Source organism: Peromyscus eremicus, chromosome 3 (assembly GCF_949786415.1).
Source record: "Peromyscus eremicus chromosome 3, PerEre_H2_v1, whole genome shotgun sequence".
In the NCBI taxonomy this organism is placed as follows: Eukaryota; Metazoa; Chordata; class Mammalia; order Rodentia; family Cricetidae; genus Peromyscus; species Peromyscus eremicus.
Genome location: NC_081418.1, coordinates 59,463,697 through 59,481,140, shown reverse-complemented (window position 1 = coordinate 59,481,140; position 17,444 = coordinate 59,463,697). Strand labels below are relative to the sequence as shown.

Below are 17,444 nucleotides of genomic sequence, written 5' to 3'. Positions count from 1 at the left end.
TTGGTACCTGGGATGGGAATGAGGGCCAGCATCTAGGATAAGCATTGATGATCAGAGCAGGTCAGCAGCTGGGATGGGCGTGGGAGTGATTCTTTTGCTGCCTGAGGACTGAGCCCTGTTTTCCTGGACAGAAGTCTGTCTTCCAGAGAACCCCTGAGAGTGCCTCACACAGAGTCCCTGATGCTCATCTCCACCAAGTTCCTTTGTGTTTAGGAGCGGAAGGTTGTATTCGAGGAACAGAAATCAGCAGCCTCCCTTGAGGTCACAGACCAGGCAGCTGGAGCTGACTGATGATGGAACAAGTGGCTTAGGATCACAGGTCCAGTCCTGGCTTTGGGGCAAGTTACCTGTGTGTCCCTAGGCACACCCTCTCCTCTGGAACTTCTTGTTTTTGTCTATGAGGCAATGGCTTGGACAGAGCATCAACCTTGACGCCATTCAGCCTGGGAGTGAAGCTCGGAGTTGCTTCCACACCACTCTGTCCTGCCCTTCTCTCCCCTCTCTGTAGCAGGAGCATTCCACTGGGCCCTCAGAGCCCGGTGCTATTTACAGCCGGCCCGGTGGCTCTCCTGCTCCTCCCATACCAGGCTCCCCCTGGCTGGGGCCCAGCATTGCCTGCACGGTCCAACTTCAGCGAGGCTCAAGTCTTGCTCCTTTGGCTCCCTCTCCTAGAAACCGGCCATGCCTGGGGGAAGGAGTTCTCCACCCCACAGAAGACATCATCTGGGGTGTCTCCCCTCTGCCCTTACCTGCCAGATCTGGAGAGCTCAGTCTTATTCAGCCCAGAGGACCCCTCGGTCATCACCACTGCTCTGCCGTGACATGGCTTTGCAGAACGCCCTGTACACTGGGGACCTGGCGAGGCTGCAGGACCTGTTCCCCCCGCACAGCACAGCTGACCTGCTGCTGGAGAGCCGGGCAGCTGAGCCTCGCTGGAGCAGCCACCAGAGGGGTGAGGGGCAGCTGGGGCTGGGAGGTCAGAGGTGGGAGCTGGCCTGGCTGCCGCAGGAACAGGGGTCCCAAGGACTGAGGGCAAGCTGAACTCCCTAGCTGCGGTTCCCTCACACCAAACTTTCCCAATCTAGACCTTGGCCCAAGATAGAAGTCATGTGGAGCCCAGAATAGCTCTTGTTGGACACTGTGGCCAGGGCTCCAGCGAGGGACACGGGACCTCGGCTCCCTCTGCCTGTGTTTCCCCCTCTCTGCATATAGTCCCTTCCTCTTCCTCCCTGATACTCTCCCTTTCCCCATATGCTCATGAGCTGGTCCCCAGAGGAGTGCCAGGGAGAGCCCCAGGGTGACAGACACACCCTCTGTGCCAGGCTGGTGGAGAAGCCTGACAGAGGGTCTGAGGAGCACCTCGAGCCTGGCCTGGGACCTATCATCACCCGCACGGCTTCAGGACCTGCCCTTGCCTTCTGGCAGGCAGTACTGGCTGGGGATGTGGGCTCTGTCTCTCAAATCCTTGCGGACTCCAGCACTGGCCTGGCTCCTGACTCCATCTTTGATACCAGCGACCCAGAGCGATGGAGAGATTTCCGCTTCAACATCCGTGCTCTGAGTATGGGCGGGGCGTGGATGGGTCCGAGTGGGAGAGGGGAGGCTTGAGACCAAGCTCTGGGTTCCTTCATTCCGCCTCTATCAGCTTCATCCCTTTGCCTGGCAGCTCTTTAGCATCCCGCGAGATCTGAGACCCCTGTCCCCCTCTCCCTAGGACTCTGGTCTCTGACGTATGAAGAGGAGCTGACCACTCCACTGCACGTGGCAGCCAGCCGGGGCCACACTGAAGTTCTTCGGTTGCTGTTGAAGCGTCGAGCCAAGCCAGACAGTGCCCCTGGAGGCCGCACCGCCCTGCATGAAGCCTGTACTGCAGGTCACACCGCCTGCGTCCATGTGCTGCTGGTAGCTGGAGCGGACCCCAACACCCCTGACCAGGATGGGAAACGCCCTCTGCACCTCTGCCGGGGCCCTGGTATCCTTGAGTGAGTGACCTCTCATCCTGGACCCACTCTCAAGGGGGCAGGATGGGCTGGTGGTGTCAACATGCAGTCACTCCCAAGACATCCATTGGTCCAGGTTAAGAAACCACAGGAAGCCGGGTGGTGGTGGTGGCGGCGGTGCTTGCCTTTAATCCCAGCACTCGAGAGGCAGAGTCAGGCAGATCTCTGTGAGTTCGAGGCCAGCCTGGTCTACAGAGTGAGTTCCAGGACAGGCACCAAAACTACACAGAGAAACTCTGTCTCAAAATAACCAGAGAGAGAGAGAAAGAGAGAGAGAGAGAGAGAGAGAGAGAGAGAGAGAGAGAGAGAGAGAGAGACAGAGAGACAGAGAGACAGAGAGACAAAGACAGAGAGAGACAGAGAGACAGAGACAGAGACAGAGAGACAGAGACAGAGACAGAGACAGAGAGAGAAGAGAGAGACAGAGAGAGAGAAGAGAGAGACAGAGAGAGACAGAGAGAGAGAAGAGAGAGACAGAGAGAGAGAAGAGAGAGACAGAGAGAGAGACAGAGACAGACAGAGAGAGAGAGAGACAGAGACAGACAGACAGACAGACAGACAGACACACACACACACAGAGAACCAACTTGAGATGGTTTTTCTGCTCCCCTGGGGGAGTGTGGAGAGCTGGAGCAGGGGCCCAGCCTCACGGTCTTCACTGAGGGCTCTGGCCAGCTTGGTAATGGAGAAGATGGTACCACTGTGGAATTTTAACATTTTCCTTGCTCATCCAGTGTGCCATGGTCCTATCCTCAGGGGACCTGCTGTCCTGTAGCCCAAACAGACTCTAAAGGACTGGGAGTGGGTAGAGCGGCAGGCTGGATTCCTGTATCATCAGGGTGAGCCCACATCCATGAGCTCAAGAATAGCTTAGGGACCAGGCCTGGCGGTGCATGCTTAAAATGCCAGGAGCTGGAGAGATGGAGGCAGGAGGGTTAGGAGTTCACGGCCATCCTTGGCTGCATACCGAGAGGGAAAAGGACTAGGTTCAAGGGGGTGTGGCTCCGTGGTGGAGTGCTTGCCTCCCAGAGCCAGGGTCTTATCCCAAACACAACAGAAGAACTAATTTAAGCTCATAAGATACTGATTGGCACATCCAAGTGTGTCTGTGATTCATCTTCCACAGGGAAATATTCCTTTGCGTTGACCTAAATAATTGTGACCTGTGATTCAGGACCCTGAGAGGATGAGACCCCACTTACCACTTATCGTCACCGTGGAATCTGAACAGAAAGGTCCTTGGAAACCCCATGAACTCAGGCCCTCCCTCCATGACTTCATGCCTCACCCATTGAGTGCCCTCCTATAGGGCTTGTCCCCCTGTTAAGCTCATTCACCACCAGGGGGTTTCCCTGGGTTAGTCACATCACTGTTGAAATAGTCTATACCAGCATGGTCCAATAGAAATCTAAAATAGATCAGGGCACAGCATACTTCTGCAGTCCTAGCGATGGGACATGCAGGCAGGAGGAGTGGAGTTCAAGGTCATCCTTGGCTACATAGTGACTTTTAGGATAGTATAGGCTACATGTCAAGTTTCAGATCAGACTCTTTCTCAACAAAACAGAGACTGAGAGAAAGAGAGAGGGAACAGGTGAGCCGTGGGTGTAATTTAAAGTTCCCCAGAAGCCCTAACAAGAAAGTAAATAAGCAATTGCCGTAAAAATACATACAATATAAAAATTTCCAGCTGGGTGGTGGTGGTGCACACCTTTAATCCCAGCACTCAGGAGGCAGAGACAGGTGGAGCTCTGTGAGTTCGAGGCCAGCCTGGTCTGCAGAATGAGTTCCACGATAAGCTCCAAAGCTACAGAGAAACCCTGCCTCAAAAAAAAAAAAAAAAAAAAAAAAAAAAAGCAAAAAAAAATCCATACCAGGAATGGTGGTACTATGTGGGTACGGGGAACCAAACAAGGGTCCTCTGGAAAAGCAGCAGTGCTCCTGATTGCTAAGCCATCTCTCCAACTCCTGAGAGTTTGGTTTTGAGGTTAGTGGCTGAAGAGATGGCTCAGCAGTTAAGAGCTTGTACTGTTTTCACAGAGACCCGAGTTTGATTCCCAGCACCCATATCAAGCAGTTCACAACTGCCAATAACTCCAGCTTCAGGGGATCAAATGCCTTTGAGCACATGCTTACACACACACACACACACACACACACGCACACACACACACACACACACACTATTTTAAAAATAGTAAAAATAAACCTTTTCAACCAAAACCCAGGAAGGTGTCACTGTGGGCTGTGAAGGCTGGTGCCTGTAATCCCAGAACTTTAGAGGCAGAGAAAAGAGATCACCTGAGTTCCAGGATTGGAGAGCAAGCACAGAGGATCCACTGCCAATTCCGCCTCCTGTTTCAGGGAAAGCCTGGATGGAAGGAGGGTGTAGAACCGTGAGGTCCGCAGAGTCCCTGGTGTATCTGCTATGCTGAGACCAGCAGAAATGCGCTTTGCTTGCCTCTCCTCTCTCCCTGATTAGGTGTGTGGAGTTGCTCCTGAAGTTTGGAGCACACGTGGATGGGCGGTCTGAGGATGAAGAAGAGACTCCTCTGCACACAGCTGCCCGGCTGGGCCATGTGGAACTAGCAGACCTGCTTCTAAGATGGGGTGCGTGTCCTGACGCCCGCAATGCCGAAGGCTGGACACCATTGCTGGCGGCCTGTGATGTCCGCTGTCAATCCCCCATGGATGCCGCGGCCACCTCCAGCCGCTGTTTCCAACTGTGCAGCTTGCTGCTGTCGGCTGGGGCAGATGCCGACGCTGCTGACCAGGACAAGCAGCGGCCCCTGCACCTGGCCTGCCGCCGTGGCCACTCGGCTGTCGTGGAACTGCTCCTGTCCTGTGGTGTCAGCGCTAACGCCATGGACTATGGGGGACACACACCTCTGCACTGTGCTCTGCAAGGCCCAGCTACAGCCCTGGCCCACAGCCCCGAGCACACGGTGCGAGCTCTCCTCAACCATGGTGCTGTCCGAGTCTGGCCAGGGGCACTGCCCAAGGTACAGGGGGCATGGGGCTGAAGGCGGGGGAAGGTCATTATGGTTTGGGGACCAGGAGAGCCATGTCTGCTTCTCCAAGTAACTGGGAGGCCTTGAGCAGACAGATTAGTTTCTTCTTTCTTTCAACAAGTGCGTGAGATCTAAGAATAAGGAACCAACAGCGTGTGTGTGTGTGTGTGTGTGTGTGTGTGTGTGTGTGTGTGTGTACAGGTATGTGTGTGAGTACACACGTGTGTGCATACACTTGAGGAAGGAGGACTGAGGGCCGTGGGACGGTTACGAAAGATCAGGACAGAAGAGCCAGGACCGATGAGGGGAGCAGTGAGAGCTTAGGGGCCTTCCTCAGACCCTGGGCTGAGGAAGACAGAGTCGGAAGAGAGATCTGACACAGCAGCAGGATCCGCTGAGCAAGATGTGCCCTGGACCTGGGCGAGCCTTCCGGGGACAGAGCTTGAGTCCGCTGCTCCCCAAGGCCCAAGGGCAAAGGAACACAGCCCTGCTTACTGAAGTTTAGGACAACCTTCCCCACCCCCCACTCCCCACTGCCAGCTAGCTGTCCCCACCCTCTGACAATGCTTTTTCACTGTCCCCTTTCAGTTGTGTCTTATGTCAGCGTCTCCGAAGTGGGTTCCACTTGAGATGCTGGGTTAGGGTGTCCTGGGAAGGAACTTGGCTCATGCTGCTCTGAGCTGCATGTAACATGGAGGCTGCTGGGCCTGCGGTGGGGACAGTTTCTCTCAAAGGGATATGTCAAGACTAAATTGGCCTTCTGGGAGGGGTGACGGCTACAGGCACGGCCCCGCTAGCCCAGTCCTCCTCCCCTGAGTCGTTCCTGTTGTCTCCGCCTCTCCCCTTTGCCCACAAACCTAGCAGCATCTGTCTGGATTCCTAAGCAAGACCAAATAATTAAACAGCCCGAGAGTTCGGCAGATTGGTCTCCCCTTTGGGAAAATACAAGAAAATCAACAATTAACACTAATTAATCTCCTATTAACACCAGATAATTAGGAGACGAGCAATTCCCTGTAATCTGACTGCGGTTCTGACAGCTAATGATTTCCCCGCCGGGCGGGGGCAGGAAGAGGACCTGGTACAGCAGCAGACAGACATTCCAAGACCCCCACCTCTGCCCCTACACCTGCCCCCACCAGCCTCCTCTGGCCCTAAGCTGTCTCCGGGGAAAGGGGTGACTGGCAGAGTAAAGGACACCGTGTGTCCCTTTCTCACAGTCCGCAGCCCCTCGGGCCTTGGCTAGAGTCCCAGCCCTCCCAGCAAGGCTGACTGAGACTGTCTGACTCTGAGACTGTCGTGTGCCCCGACGGCCTCAGCAGTTCTCGGGAAGACGTGCATTAGGCTGGTAGCTGAAGACTGCATGCAGCTTTGACTTGGACACTTGTTTGTGTGGCTGTAAGGCAGTCGCTGAAAGTCTTTGCCTCTCAGGCTCCTAGCACGGCATATAGCCTGTGCTGAAGGGGATAGAAAGTTGTAGTAGTGCAGAGAGGGCCAGTGCCTACCAGACAGTGCACACTGGGCTGCCCAGCCGGCCAACAGCCTACCAGTCTGGTGACCATGAAAAAAGTAGGCTCCAATGCAGGGCACAGGGTGTGTGCAAGTTGCTTCATCTTCCTATGCCTGTTTCCTCATCTTTAAAAAGATAGTGGGGTGGGGGGAGTTCCTTACATCTTAGAGTTAGAAATACGGTTCACAGGTGTAATCTTAGAAGAGGGTGTGACCTATGCATGGTGCTCAGGTGCCTTAGCTGGTGTTCTAGGATGAAGCTGATGCGTGAGAAGGCTCGTTCTAAGCTGTCATGCGTCGCACCAATATACAGATGAGGCAAGGGAGAGGGCAAGGCTGGCTGGCACAGCCTCAGTGTGGGCTGGAGGACTGCGCAAGCTTCCTGGAGGTGAGACTTGGCTCAAGGACTTCTTGGAGAGAGGGAGGGAACAGAGCAGGCACTTCCAGCAAAGAAGTAAGCTAAAGTCCCTGGCAGGCTAAGCTGAGACAGCTCTGGTAAGCACTGCCCGGAGACAGGGCAAGAAATGGAAGCACTAGACCCATAAAGTGCTGACTCCAGGAGCCCCTGTGCCCGAACAAGGTCCTTCCACCTGCCCCCACTACTCACCGGAAGCAGGGGTTTCCAGGTTCCTGGTATGTGCAGTGGTGTCTATGATGGGCTAGGTGCAGGTTCTGTGTGGAAATGCTCCCCAGGGAGACAGCACATAGTAATTCACTACCTCTGAGTGCTGGGATTAAAGGCATGTGCCACCGTGCTTGATTTTTTTTTAAAACTTAAAACATTTTTTACGTGTATTGAGTATTTTGCCTGCATTCTTGTCTGTGCACCACATAAATGACTGGTGTCTACAGAAGCCGGAAGAGGGTATGGGGTTCCTTGGAACTCTAGTTACCATGGTTGTGAGATGCCACGTAGATGCTGGGTCATCTTCAAGAGCAGCAAGTGCTCTTAACCGTGGAGGCATCTCTCCAGTGAGGGCTTTTGTATTTATGAGAAGGGTCTCATGTAGCCCAGATGCTTCAAACTCTCTATGGAGCCAAAAACTTTGAACTTCTGATCCTTCTGCCTCCACTTTCCTGGTGCCAGGATGACTGGCCTGTACCCCAAGCCAAGTTCATATGGTACTTACAATTGTATCAAAGACTTTGTGTATGCAAGGCAGCTCCTCTACCGCCTGACCGCATCCCAGCACAAGCTCAGGTGTTTGTGTCTGCTCAGGAGCCACAGGCAGGCCAAGGGCTACCTTTTAGCCAGCATAAAAGTCCAGGACAGAGCCCGGGGGAGACAAGTGGAATGGCAGGGTGGTGTAGTAGTTGGGAGCCAAGAGCCACTGTGCCAGGCATGCCTGCTAGAACTGCAGTCTGGCCAGGCTTTGGGACTTCTTTGTGCCTCAATTTCCCTCACTTGTAACCTGAGGATAATAACAGTCCCTGTCTAGTAGGACTGAAGATTAAAGGCCTATGCCTCCAAAGTGATGGGGAAAGAATGGAGCACAAGCCACTGGAACACCAGAAACACAGTTGTTGGTTTTCTGGTGCTGCTCCAACAGAGTACCACAGACAGGGCCGTGGACAGCCACAGACAGGGCCGTGGACAGCCACAGACAGGGCCGTGGACAGCCACAGACAGGGCCGTGGACAGCCACAGACAGGGCCGTGGACAACCACAGCAGTCCTCCCCTCCCAGGTTTGAAGACTGGAGCACGAAATAGAGGTGCTGACGAGGCTGGTTCCTTCTGGAGGCTCCCAGGGAGGTGTACTGTATACCCCTTTCTAGCGCTGGTGATTCCCCGGTATTCCTTGGCTTGTGGCTGTATCACTCTGAGATTCTCTCGGGGCCACCTTTCTTCTGACAGGCCCTGAACTTGTGATAGAACCAAGGATCATCTTGAACTTTGGATCTTCCTCTTTTCGTCTCTGGATTACTGGGATCACAGGCATTAGACACCTGGTTTATGTGGTCCTGGGGATCGGAGCAGGATCTCAGAAACACTAGGCAAATTACTAAGCTATATCCAAGCCCTGGTCTGCCATATTAGATAGAGACTACCCTAATAGCCATTGACTTGGCTGAATCTGCAAAAATCCTGTTTCCAAACTGAGCATGGTGGTGCAAATGTGTGATGTCAGCATTCAAGAATTCAAGGGCCTCCACATGGGTGGCTCACCACAGTCTGTAACTCCAGTTCCGTGGGATCTGACCCCCTTCTCTGACCTCTGCAGGCACCCACAAACTAGAATACACACAGACACAGACACATAAGACACATAATAAATAGTAAATAAATAATAAACTCTTGTCAAGCAATAGGTCACACACATGTTTAGTCCCAGCACTTGGGAGGCAAAAGCAGGTTGATCTCTGTGAGTTTGAGGTCATCCAAGTCTACATAACAAGTTTGAGGTGAGCCATGGCTATACAGTGAGACCTATCTCAATAAATAAATTAAAAGGAGCTGGAAAGATGACTCGGCAGTTAAAAAACATTTGTCGATCTTCCAAAGGACCCGGGTTTGAGTCCCACCACCCACATGGCAGCTCACAACTGTCTCTAATTCCAGTTCCAGGGATCTAATGCCCTCTCCTGGCCTTCACAGGCACTGCACATATGTGACGTACAGACGTAAACACAGGCAACACATTCATATACACAAATAATTTTAAATAAAAATCTTTAAAATTAAATAAGCAAATAAAAATAGAACAGAATCAAGTAAATAAGCCTCCATTTTCAAACAAGGTCACATACATGTCAGCTGTTAGTATATTTGGGGGAGAAAGTTGACCCTACAACTGTCATCCCGTCATCCCACGTGACCTGATAAGATCCCCTAATGAGTCTTCCTCTTGCAGGTGCTAGAGCGCTGGTGCATGTCCCCACGGACCATCGAGGTCCTGATGAACACCTACTGTGTGGTGCAGCTTCCTGAGGAGACCACGGGCTTGGTACCGCCTGAAATTGTGCAGGTTAGTGTCCAGGACACATCACTCAGCTTGGCCCTGAGAGACGCCATCCCCTAAGGGGCAGCCTTGTCAATCTTCCATAGAAATTACCCAGCAGCCCACTCATGTCCTAGAAAAATATACCCTCTGGAGTGAGTTCTGAGAGTGTTCATGAGGTTCTTGAGATGCTCCCAGTGGTCACCATCCTGGTCCTGTTAGAAGAAGCGGGAGCCGGTGGTCCAAGGCTGTCCTCACCGAGTCCCTCCTCCCGTCTCCAGAAGCACCATCGATTCTACTCGTCCCTCTTTGCCTTGGTGAGGCAGCCCAGGTCGCTGCAGCATCTCAGCCGCTGTGCACTCCGCTGTCACCTGGAGGGCAGTCTGCCCCACGCACTGCCACGGCTTCCCCTGCCATCCAGCCTGCTCCGCTACCTGCAGCTGGACTTTGAGGACGTGCTTTACTAGGTGAGTCCTGGCTTCTGGGGACAGCCACCATGCTTGGGGACGGGGCATGGGCAGGAGGCAAGAGAGCCGGACGATGGTTCCGGCCCGAAGCAGCTGCTTCCGGGGCCACTGGAGTTCTTCGCTGCCCTTCCTCTCCTTCCAGGTGTGCCCTGCCCTGAGAACAAAGCAAGCTCCCCAAGGGGCACCTCTCTGCAGGGACTCAGGTCAGGTCATCCCGCCAGCACGAGGTCCATCTTCAAGACAGGAATGGATGCCTTGATCCACACTGGAGAGAAGAAAACAGATGACCGTCCAGCCGATACTGATGTGGAGAGAGCGCCTGGGCGAACCTGTATGTGCACTGGAAATCTCCAGGCTGAAGCCCGGAATAATGGCACAGATGTTCTCTTAGACCTTGGGAAGTCGAGGCAGGAGGGTGGGAGTGGCCACATTGTGCTTTGTCTTTAAAAAACAAAAACCAAACCAAAACCCCTGCAAGGTGTGTGATTTGGTACCGTCTCCGACAAGCCTCCACCTTCCTTGAGGTGATTCCCTCCCACAGACTCGGTGTGGGTGCCCCATGCACAAGCTGCCCCACCTCTCCCTTCAGCATCCACTAGCAGGTCCCAGGCAACCTGCCCCTCTCCTCACATGAGATGGTAAATAGCCTCCAGAGTGAGAGTTTGTCAGAATAGGTAGCCTGAAGGCTGGGCAAGGCCGAGGCAGGAGCAAAGGGAAGCTGGTGGCCAAGGGCTGGAAGAGAAGGGAGAGCCCCTGGGGAAGGGCTCAGCATATGTGGGAGAGAAAGGAAGCAAGGCTTGGTTACCCTCTGAGCACTGCAGGCCCAGGGTTAGGAAAACAACCATTTTTACCCACTGCCTAACCCTGTAGGTCAGGGAGCATCACTCGGTGCACATCTGTTCTTGTTCCCTTTACTCTACTTCTTCATTCTTTATTCTACATAAGGATGTTTTACTTAAGGACATGGGTGTGCATAGTGTACATGCCTGGTGTCCTTGGAGACCAGAAGAGGAAGTCAGATTCTCTAGGACTAGAGTTACAGATGATTGTGAGCTGCCATGTGGGTGCTGGGAACTGAACCTAGGTCCTTAGGAGGAGCAGCCAGTGCTCTTAACTGCTGAGCCATCTTTTCAGCACTTTTAATCCAGTTTATTTTTTTGGGGGGGGGGCAGAGTTTCTCTATTAGCCCTGGCTGTCCTGGAACTCACTCTATAACCCAGACTGGCCTCAAACTCACGGAGATCCACCTGCCTTTGCCTCCCGAGTGCTAGGATTAAAGAAAAGCATGCACTACCAGCCTGGCATTAATTGGATTCTTTAAATATAGCTTCGTGGTAGCAAGAATGTGGAATTGTCACCAGAGCTGGGTTCTACTCTCAACTCTGCCGTTAGCTTGTTGTGGAGCAAAAGTCTCCTCCCCTAGACTCGAGCCTCTACTTCTGTGGACCGATAGACCGGGGTGGGGGGGGGTGGGGGGGTGCCGCTGTTCACGCTGCAGTACCAGGACCCTACAAGCTGGAGCCAAGGCAGCCAGCAGTGGGCGGGGCAATCCAGCCGCAGAGCACGAAGCAAGTGTGTCGTGGTCCTTGATGTCAAAGGTCACTGGACAGAATTCCCAGGCTTGAGAGCGCTTTTCCAGCCGGCTACAGGAAGCCAGACTATGTGGGGCGGGGCCTGGAGGCGAGAAGGCCATAGAGGCAAGTGGACTGGCGGTGGGTGGCCTGGCCCCTGAGCCTGGACTTACCTTAGACCTCACCCGCTAGCCTAGGCTTCGGGTGCGAGCACGCGGCTTGAGAGCTGGCGAATGGCCCCTGGTACGACCAAGAGGGTCCAGGGTTTGTTTGCACCCTCAGCCATGGAAACGCCTGGCTGTCTGGTCCCCCGCAGACCTTCACTTTGCAAAGATAAAGGTTGGGACCAGGAGAAGATTTCCAGGTGTTGATGGGAACCCACTGAAGAAGGTCCTTCGCCATCCTGCGGGGATCTCTCTGGGAGACCCTGTCTCATCCCTGAGATGTCCGGAGTTCACTGATTTGCCCATAACTGCTGTGCCTCCTGTGTTCTAGGCTGGGCAGGCACACGGCTGCAGGGGTCACCGGGGCTCGTCTTCGGTCCTCACTACTCTGCTGAAAATGCCGGGCAAACGAGAGAATTGCACATAGTACTAAGTCTAGAGACAGATGCCAACAGCGATGCGACGCCAATGGGGCGTTATTTTGGATTCAGTGACAGGGACACCTACTCTTTGAGGAGGCTGGCATCTAACCTGAGATCAGGATGACAGGGAGGAGCCAGCGTGGAAGTGAATGTGGGCAACAGCAGAGGAGCAGCTGGGCCTGTGTCCCTCGGGCTGCCGGGCCGGGTTGGCTGCCTCGGTGGGGGAAGCAGAGAGAGTCCAGGCCAGTCGGAGGCATTAGCGACCATCCTGGCATGAGAGGGGGAGAGCAATGGAGTAGCTTTGGAAGTCTTTGTGGGGATGGATAGTGCTTGCTGGTGGACTACATGCGGGACTCACCTAGCATGCCTCACAGTTTTTTTGGCTTGAACAACTAGGTGGGTGGTGGTACTAATTACTAAGGCAAGAGAGATAGAAAGGTCTGTGTTAGCCAGATTAGCCTGTTAGACATCTCAAAAAAGAGGCATTCAAAGGCCAGATGGACCAATGGATTTGAAGTCCACGAACCCTATTTCAAGAGGACCTTGTTGCCTAGGGGACAACTGTCTATGCATCCTGTTTACGATTCTATTTAATCCCTTCCACACACTGCTGGGGTTAAGGTGGTAAATATAAGCCTCTGAGACATGGCCCTGCCCTAAGGGCATTATCGACACAGTCACACCACCCTCACAGAGCACATGTGAACTAGTTACAATACAAAGAACAAGGTGTGGAGGGTGGGAATGATGAGAAGACTCCACAAAGGGGTTGGAGCCTCAGAGGCTCTTCTGCCATGTCTGGGGAATGTTAGGTATGGGACTCCTTTTCAAGGAGCCAAGAAAGGAAGACAAGAAAGGTGGTATGGCGTGGTTGGTTTGAAGAGGTTGTGCCTAGCTCCATGCCTTGCCCCTTAAAGAAGCAGCATTAGGAAGGCCCTTTCTGGGGTTAGACATCCAGACACTTGCAAGCCAGGGAGCTTCCTCCCCAGCCTCCTGGCTGATGGTCCCGCGGGCCCAAAACCTCTCCCTGGTAATTGCTTTCCATAATGTGTTTGCTCCAAACCAATTTCACGCCTCCGTGAGGACTCCGCCCCGCACTGGAGGCGCGGACCTCCCTACCACCAACCTATCCGCCTGTGAACGGGTGGGCTCACACATATCACACATTCAACATAACAGATACACAGAATTCGAGAACCCTGACACAATGAAGACGCACATATCTACATGCACGCACACTAGACTTCAAGATACTCGTGTACAATCCCGCACCGATCCCCGCAGTCATTGCCGGAGTAAGAAGCGCTCTGAAGCTTGGACCTCTTGCCTGGTTCTAGTTCCTTTGCCCTTGGTGACTCTCTTGACTAACGCCAGGGGGCGCTGCGGCATTCCGCGCCTCCCTCGCTGTGATTGTAGTTGCGTTCTAGTGCCACCAGAGGGTACTCGCGGACAGAACCCGACTTGGCCCGCAGTGGGAGGGTACTCCCGCCTGAGTGAGTCGGAAATATGGACCTGTTGGCTTTGGCTTTAGAACATTTTGCTCATTTTTTTGTGTCCTATGTGCAATTGCCAGCACATGAAGGAGAGGTCATAAGATGAGGCCTGACACAGACCCCAAGCAGAGAGGGTAGATCAAATTATTTATCCACTTGTAGAGGTGCATGCTTGCAGGGGGAATCTCTGTGAGTTTGAGTCCAGTCTGGTTTACACAGCAAGAACTAGGCCAGCTAGGCCACAGAAGCCATATTTTTGTTGTTGTTGTTGTTGTTGTTGTTGTTGTTGCTTGTTTGTTTGTTTTTCGAGATAGAGTTTCACTGTGCAGCCCTGGCTGTCCTGGAACTCACTCTGTAGACCAGGCTGGCCTCAAACTCATAAGATCCACCTGCCTCTGCCTCTGGGATTAAAGGTGTGTGCCAACCCCCCCACCTCCCCACGTGCCCCGTTTTAAAAACCAAATAAGTAAATAATCACATTTGAGACCGTATTTCCAACAAAGAAATGGAAAGAAGCAAACACCCAAATTCCTGTGCAGGAGCATTTCCCAAAGCTGTATGCGGTGAGAGCGGGCTGACTCAGAGCACACGTACAGCTCCATTTTATTTTATTAGTTGTTTTTAATCTTTTTAGATTTATTTTTATGTACATGAGTGTTTTGTCTACGTATACATATGTGCATGCCTGGTTCCCAGGGAGGTTAGAAGAGGGAGTCAGATTCTCTGGTACTGAAGGTACAGAATGCTGTGAGCTGCCACGTGGGTGCTGGGAACAGAACCCAAGTCCTCTGGAAGAGCAGCTAGTGCTCTTTAAGGGCTCAATCATCTCTCTAGCTCCCTGGTTCCATTTTAGGAAAGACCAGGTACTAGGTATTCAGGGATTCATCATCAAGGTCCCAGTTTTCTGCTGGTAAAGAGCCAGCTTTGTTCAAGTTTGATAGGTTTGATGGCAACGGCATCTGCCCTTGGTCCTGAAGTGCTGCTGACTGGGTGGAAGGTGAGCCCCTTCTCCCTTGGGCAGACATGCTCTTCCTCTGTTCCCTGCAGGAAGAACTCGGTTTGGAGGACACTGCCTCATCTCCATGTAATCCTTACTTCGTAAGCAGCCAGAGTAGATAATATGTCCCCTCTCTCAAACACAGAAAAGTTAAGTCATGTGGCTCAGGGAAGGCTAGAACTTGCTTCCAAGTTTTTTGTTTGTGTTTGTTTTAATCTCCAGCAATGCTTCCCCATTTACTGGGTGGTCTCAGTTCCAGCCTGAATGCAAGAGCAAGGATAGAAAGTGGGCTGCCGCAGTCACCCTTAAACATGTGATACCAGCTACTGAACATCAAAGACCAGAGCAGTCAGTCTTCATGACCCCAGCAGGGCAAGGGACTGATTGAAGATATAAATGGGCTGCAGAGCTCAGTGTCTGGCATACATGCCAGGTCAATACAAAGCCCTCGAGGTCTCACGTAGATCATCACTTCTAAGTGGGTTGCCCACTGGGATTCATTGGTACCAAAATATAAACCTCCACCTCTTTGCCAGCTTGAGTGGGGAGTATACTGCCCTGAGTATAAGTGCGAGACAATAGGCTCTTGGCTTGAGGTAGGTGACATACATTTTTGAGACTAGAAGGTCTTTTACCCTCGAGTCCCTGCGAGTGCATGATCCATTCTGAGCAACAGAGAATGACAGGCTTGTTTAAGTGTGCATTTACTATCAGAGCTTTGGGGCAGAGATATTTCAACATATGTCCTTCTGAGCTTTTGAAATTTTGTTCTATGTGATGTTATTACCTATGCAAAAAATGAATGCAATTACTTTTAAAAATGGCTCTTCTCCGTGTGTCATTTGATTGGTGCGGGAGCTGCTCATACAGCTTTAATTGCAGTAATTGTAAGCTCAAAGTTCCCTCCATAATTCATCAAGTCAATAAGCCTCTATTATGTATCCAACACTGCAAAGCCATCAAACCAAGTACTTGACCTCTCCCTTCTTCAGTACAATACGCTTCTGAAATCTGGTCTTCATTATCAGCACCGGAGAGGGCTTGGTTAACTTAAAGAGTTGTTTGGAAGACTGTCCTCGTCAACGGTGTATTCTAGCTCTTTATTGTGAGTTGGGGTTCCCAGACCTAAGCCCAAGTACCTCTTCTCTCTCTAAGGTGGCATCTTCTCCCCAGTTTTGTCTCTTGTTTTCATTGGGTGAATGTAGACCCCAACGTATATCCGGACTGCACAGAAATGACACACCATCTCCCACTCACTTCTCTGGTGAGTTTTTGAGGCATGATTTCTCTCCTCCTCTCCTCCAACTCATAGAGCCTCACTCTGTAGCCCCGGCTGCCCTGGCCTCAGGTTCAGACTGGCCTAGAACTCACTATGTAGTTGAAGATGACCTTGAATTTCTGATTCTCCTGCCTCTGCTTCTCAGGCTGAGAATATTGCAAGCAGCCTAATACCTGCCTCATTTAATCCTATCCCCTTCCTCGGGGCTACCCAAGGTACTTAGAGTACCTCAGCCTAACACTAGCTCTGCTCACTAGCTAATACAACACTTCTGCCTGGGACAAATGTCACTGAGACCCAGCAGTGCCGGCTGCCCTCCTCTGCCCTCCTCTGCCCTCCTCTGCCCTCCTCTGCCCTCCTCTGCCCCGCCTCTGTCCTCTGTCAAGCTCTGTAGCTCTGTGTGGTAGGCTTTCCTCTTCACCTGAGTAGGATCCCTTGCACTCCTAAGCTGCATCTTGTTGAACTTGTCTGTCTTTGCTATTGTCCCTGCGAACTATTAGGCTCTTCCTGGCCCCACCCGAATAGTTTCCTTGTCCAAAGGCGGCAGCACTTTTGTGGGCCAGCTTGCTCTGCATCCTCAGGTTCGGGCCACTCTTCTTGCATGTCTTGATCCCACTCACTGACCTGAGGTGCTTATGCAGCCAAAAGCCAATGACTTCTGCCTCTAGAACGACAGATCGGCTGCTGGGAACCAGAGGAGGGGGACAGTCAAGGCAGGATGGGGGAGGTGAGCAGAGTCATCTGCAATTAGCAGATAATTAGCGCTGCTGACCCTTGGGGCTCATCAGCGCTCCTGGGGCCAGCCCCCAGCAATCAGCCAGGGCAGGTCGAGAGTGTCAGGCCCGAGAATGAATAGGGCTCATCAGACGCGCTGGAGCCAGGGAGCCAATCAGGGAAATTAATGGAGAGAGAGAGAGAGAGAGAGAGAGAGAGAGAGAGAGAGAGAGAGAGAGAGAGAGAGAGAGAGAGAGAGAGAGGACACACGAGAGACAGACAGACAGACAGATAGACAGACAGAAGAGATACGGATAAAGGCAGGGAGTGAGAAAATAGAGTAAGACAGACTGGGATAGGGAAACAAAAAGAGAGGAATCGGAGTTAAAAGGGAGGCCGAAAGGGAGGGAAGAAGGGTGAGAGAAAGAAAAGGAATGGAATGGAAAGGGTGGGAGAGAGGTGCAGGGGAAAGGTGAAGGAAGGGTAAGTACTTGGTCCAGTGTGGGCACTCGAATTCCCACGGGAGCGAGAAGTTGGAGATGGAGGAGAAAGGAGGGAGAAGGGGCAAGAGTCAATGCTTAGAAAACCGAGTCCAGGGCAGAGTGCAAAGGGGCTGGGGAGACAGTAGGAAAGAGGTCGCCCACGAGTGGCCCCAGGCGCGCACGGGGCCCTGGGTGGAGAGCGCGCCCCCTGCTGTCTCCCGTCGCGTCCGGGCTCCTAGGGACCGCGGCGCCCGGCGCCGGCCCGGGGTGGGATGCCGGTCGGAGTACGCCCTCGCAGCCCGCGCACCCCCGCCCCGCCGCGCCCCGCTCGCCCTTCCAGCCGCACAGAGCCGGGGCCGCGTGGGCTGAGCCGGGAGCAGGTCCGGGCGCAGGGA

At 53.0% G+C, this 17,444-nt stretch overlaps 1 protein-coding gene across 2 annotated transcripts; it reads left to right on the top strand.

Moving 5' to 3' along the window:
- The first annotated feature begins 609 nt into the window (after positions 1-609).
- Asb10 (ankyrin repeat and SOCS box containing 10) lies at positions 610-9,927 on the top strand. Of its 2 annotated transcripts, none has more exons than XM_059256642.1 (5): positions 610-952; positions 1,715-1,982; positions 4,483-5,002; positions 9,374-9,487; positions 9,742-9,927. In XM_059256642.1, exons 1-5 carry the CDS (start codon positions 682-684, stop codon positions 9,925-9,927), a joined length of 1,359 nt encoding a protein of 452 aa, XP_059112625.1. In that variant the 5' UTR covers positions 610-681. The 2 variants fall into 2 exon arrangements, with proteins under 2 accessions (XP_059112625.1, XP_059112624.1); XM_059256641.1 differs by lacking the exon at positions 610-952 and adding an exon at positions 1,193-1,561.
- The last annotated feature ends 7,517 nt before the right edge of the window (positions 9,928-17,444 follow it).

Excerpts from the sequence above, each read along its gene's own strand:
- Asb10 (XM_059256641.1), top strand. The coding sequence starts at position 1,252 with ATGCTCATGAGCTGGTCCCCAGAGGAGTGCCAGGGAGAGCCCCAGGGT. Across the intron at positions 1,562-1,714 it reads CTTCAACATCCGTGCTCTGA|GACTCTGGTCTCTGACGTAT; the intron begins GTATGGGCGGGG and ends CCCTCTCCCTAG. Across the intron at positions 5,003-9,373 it reads GGCCAGGGGCACTGCCCAAG|GTGCTAGAGCGCTGGTGCAT; the intron begins GTACAGGGGGCA and ends TTCCTCTTGCAG.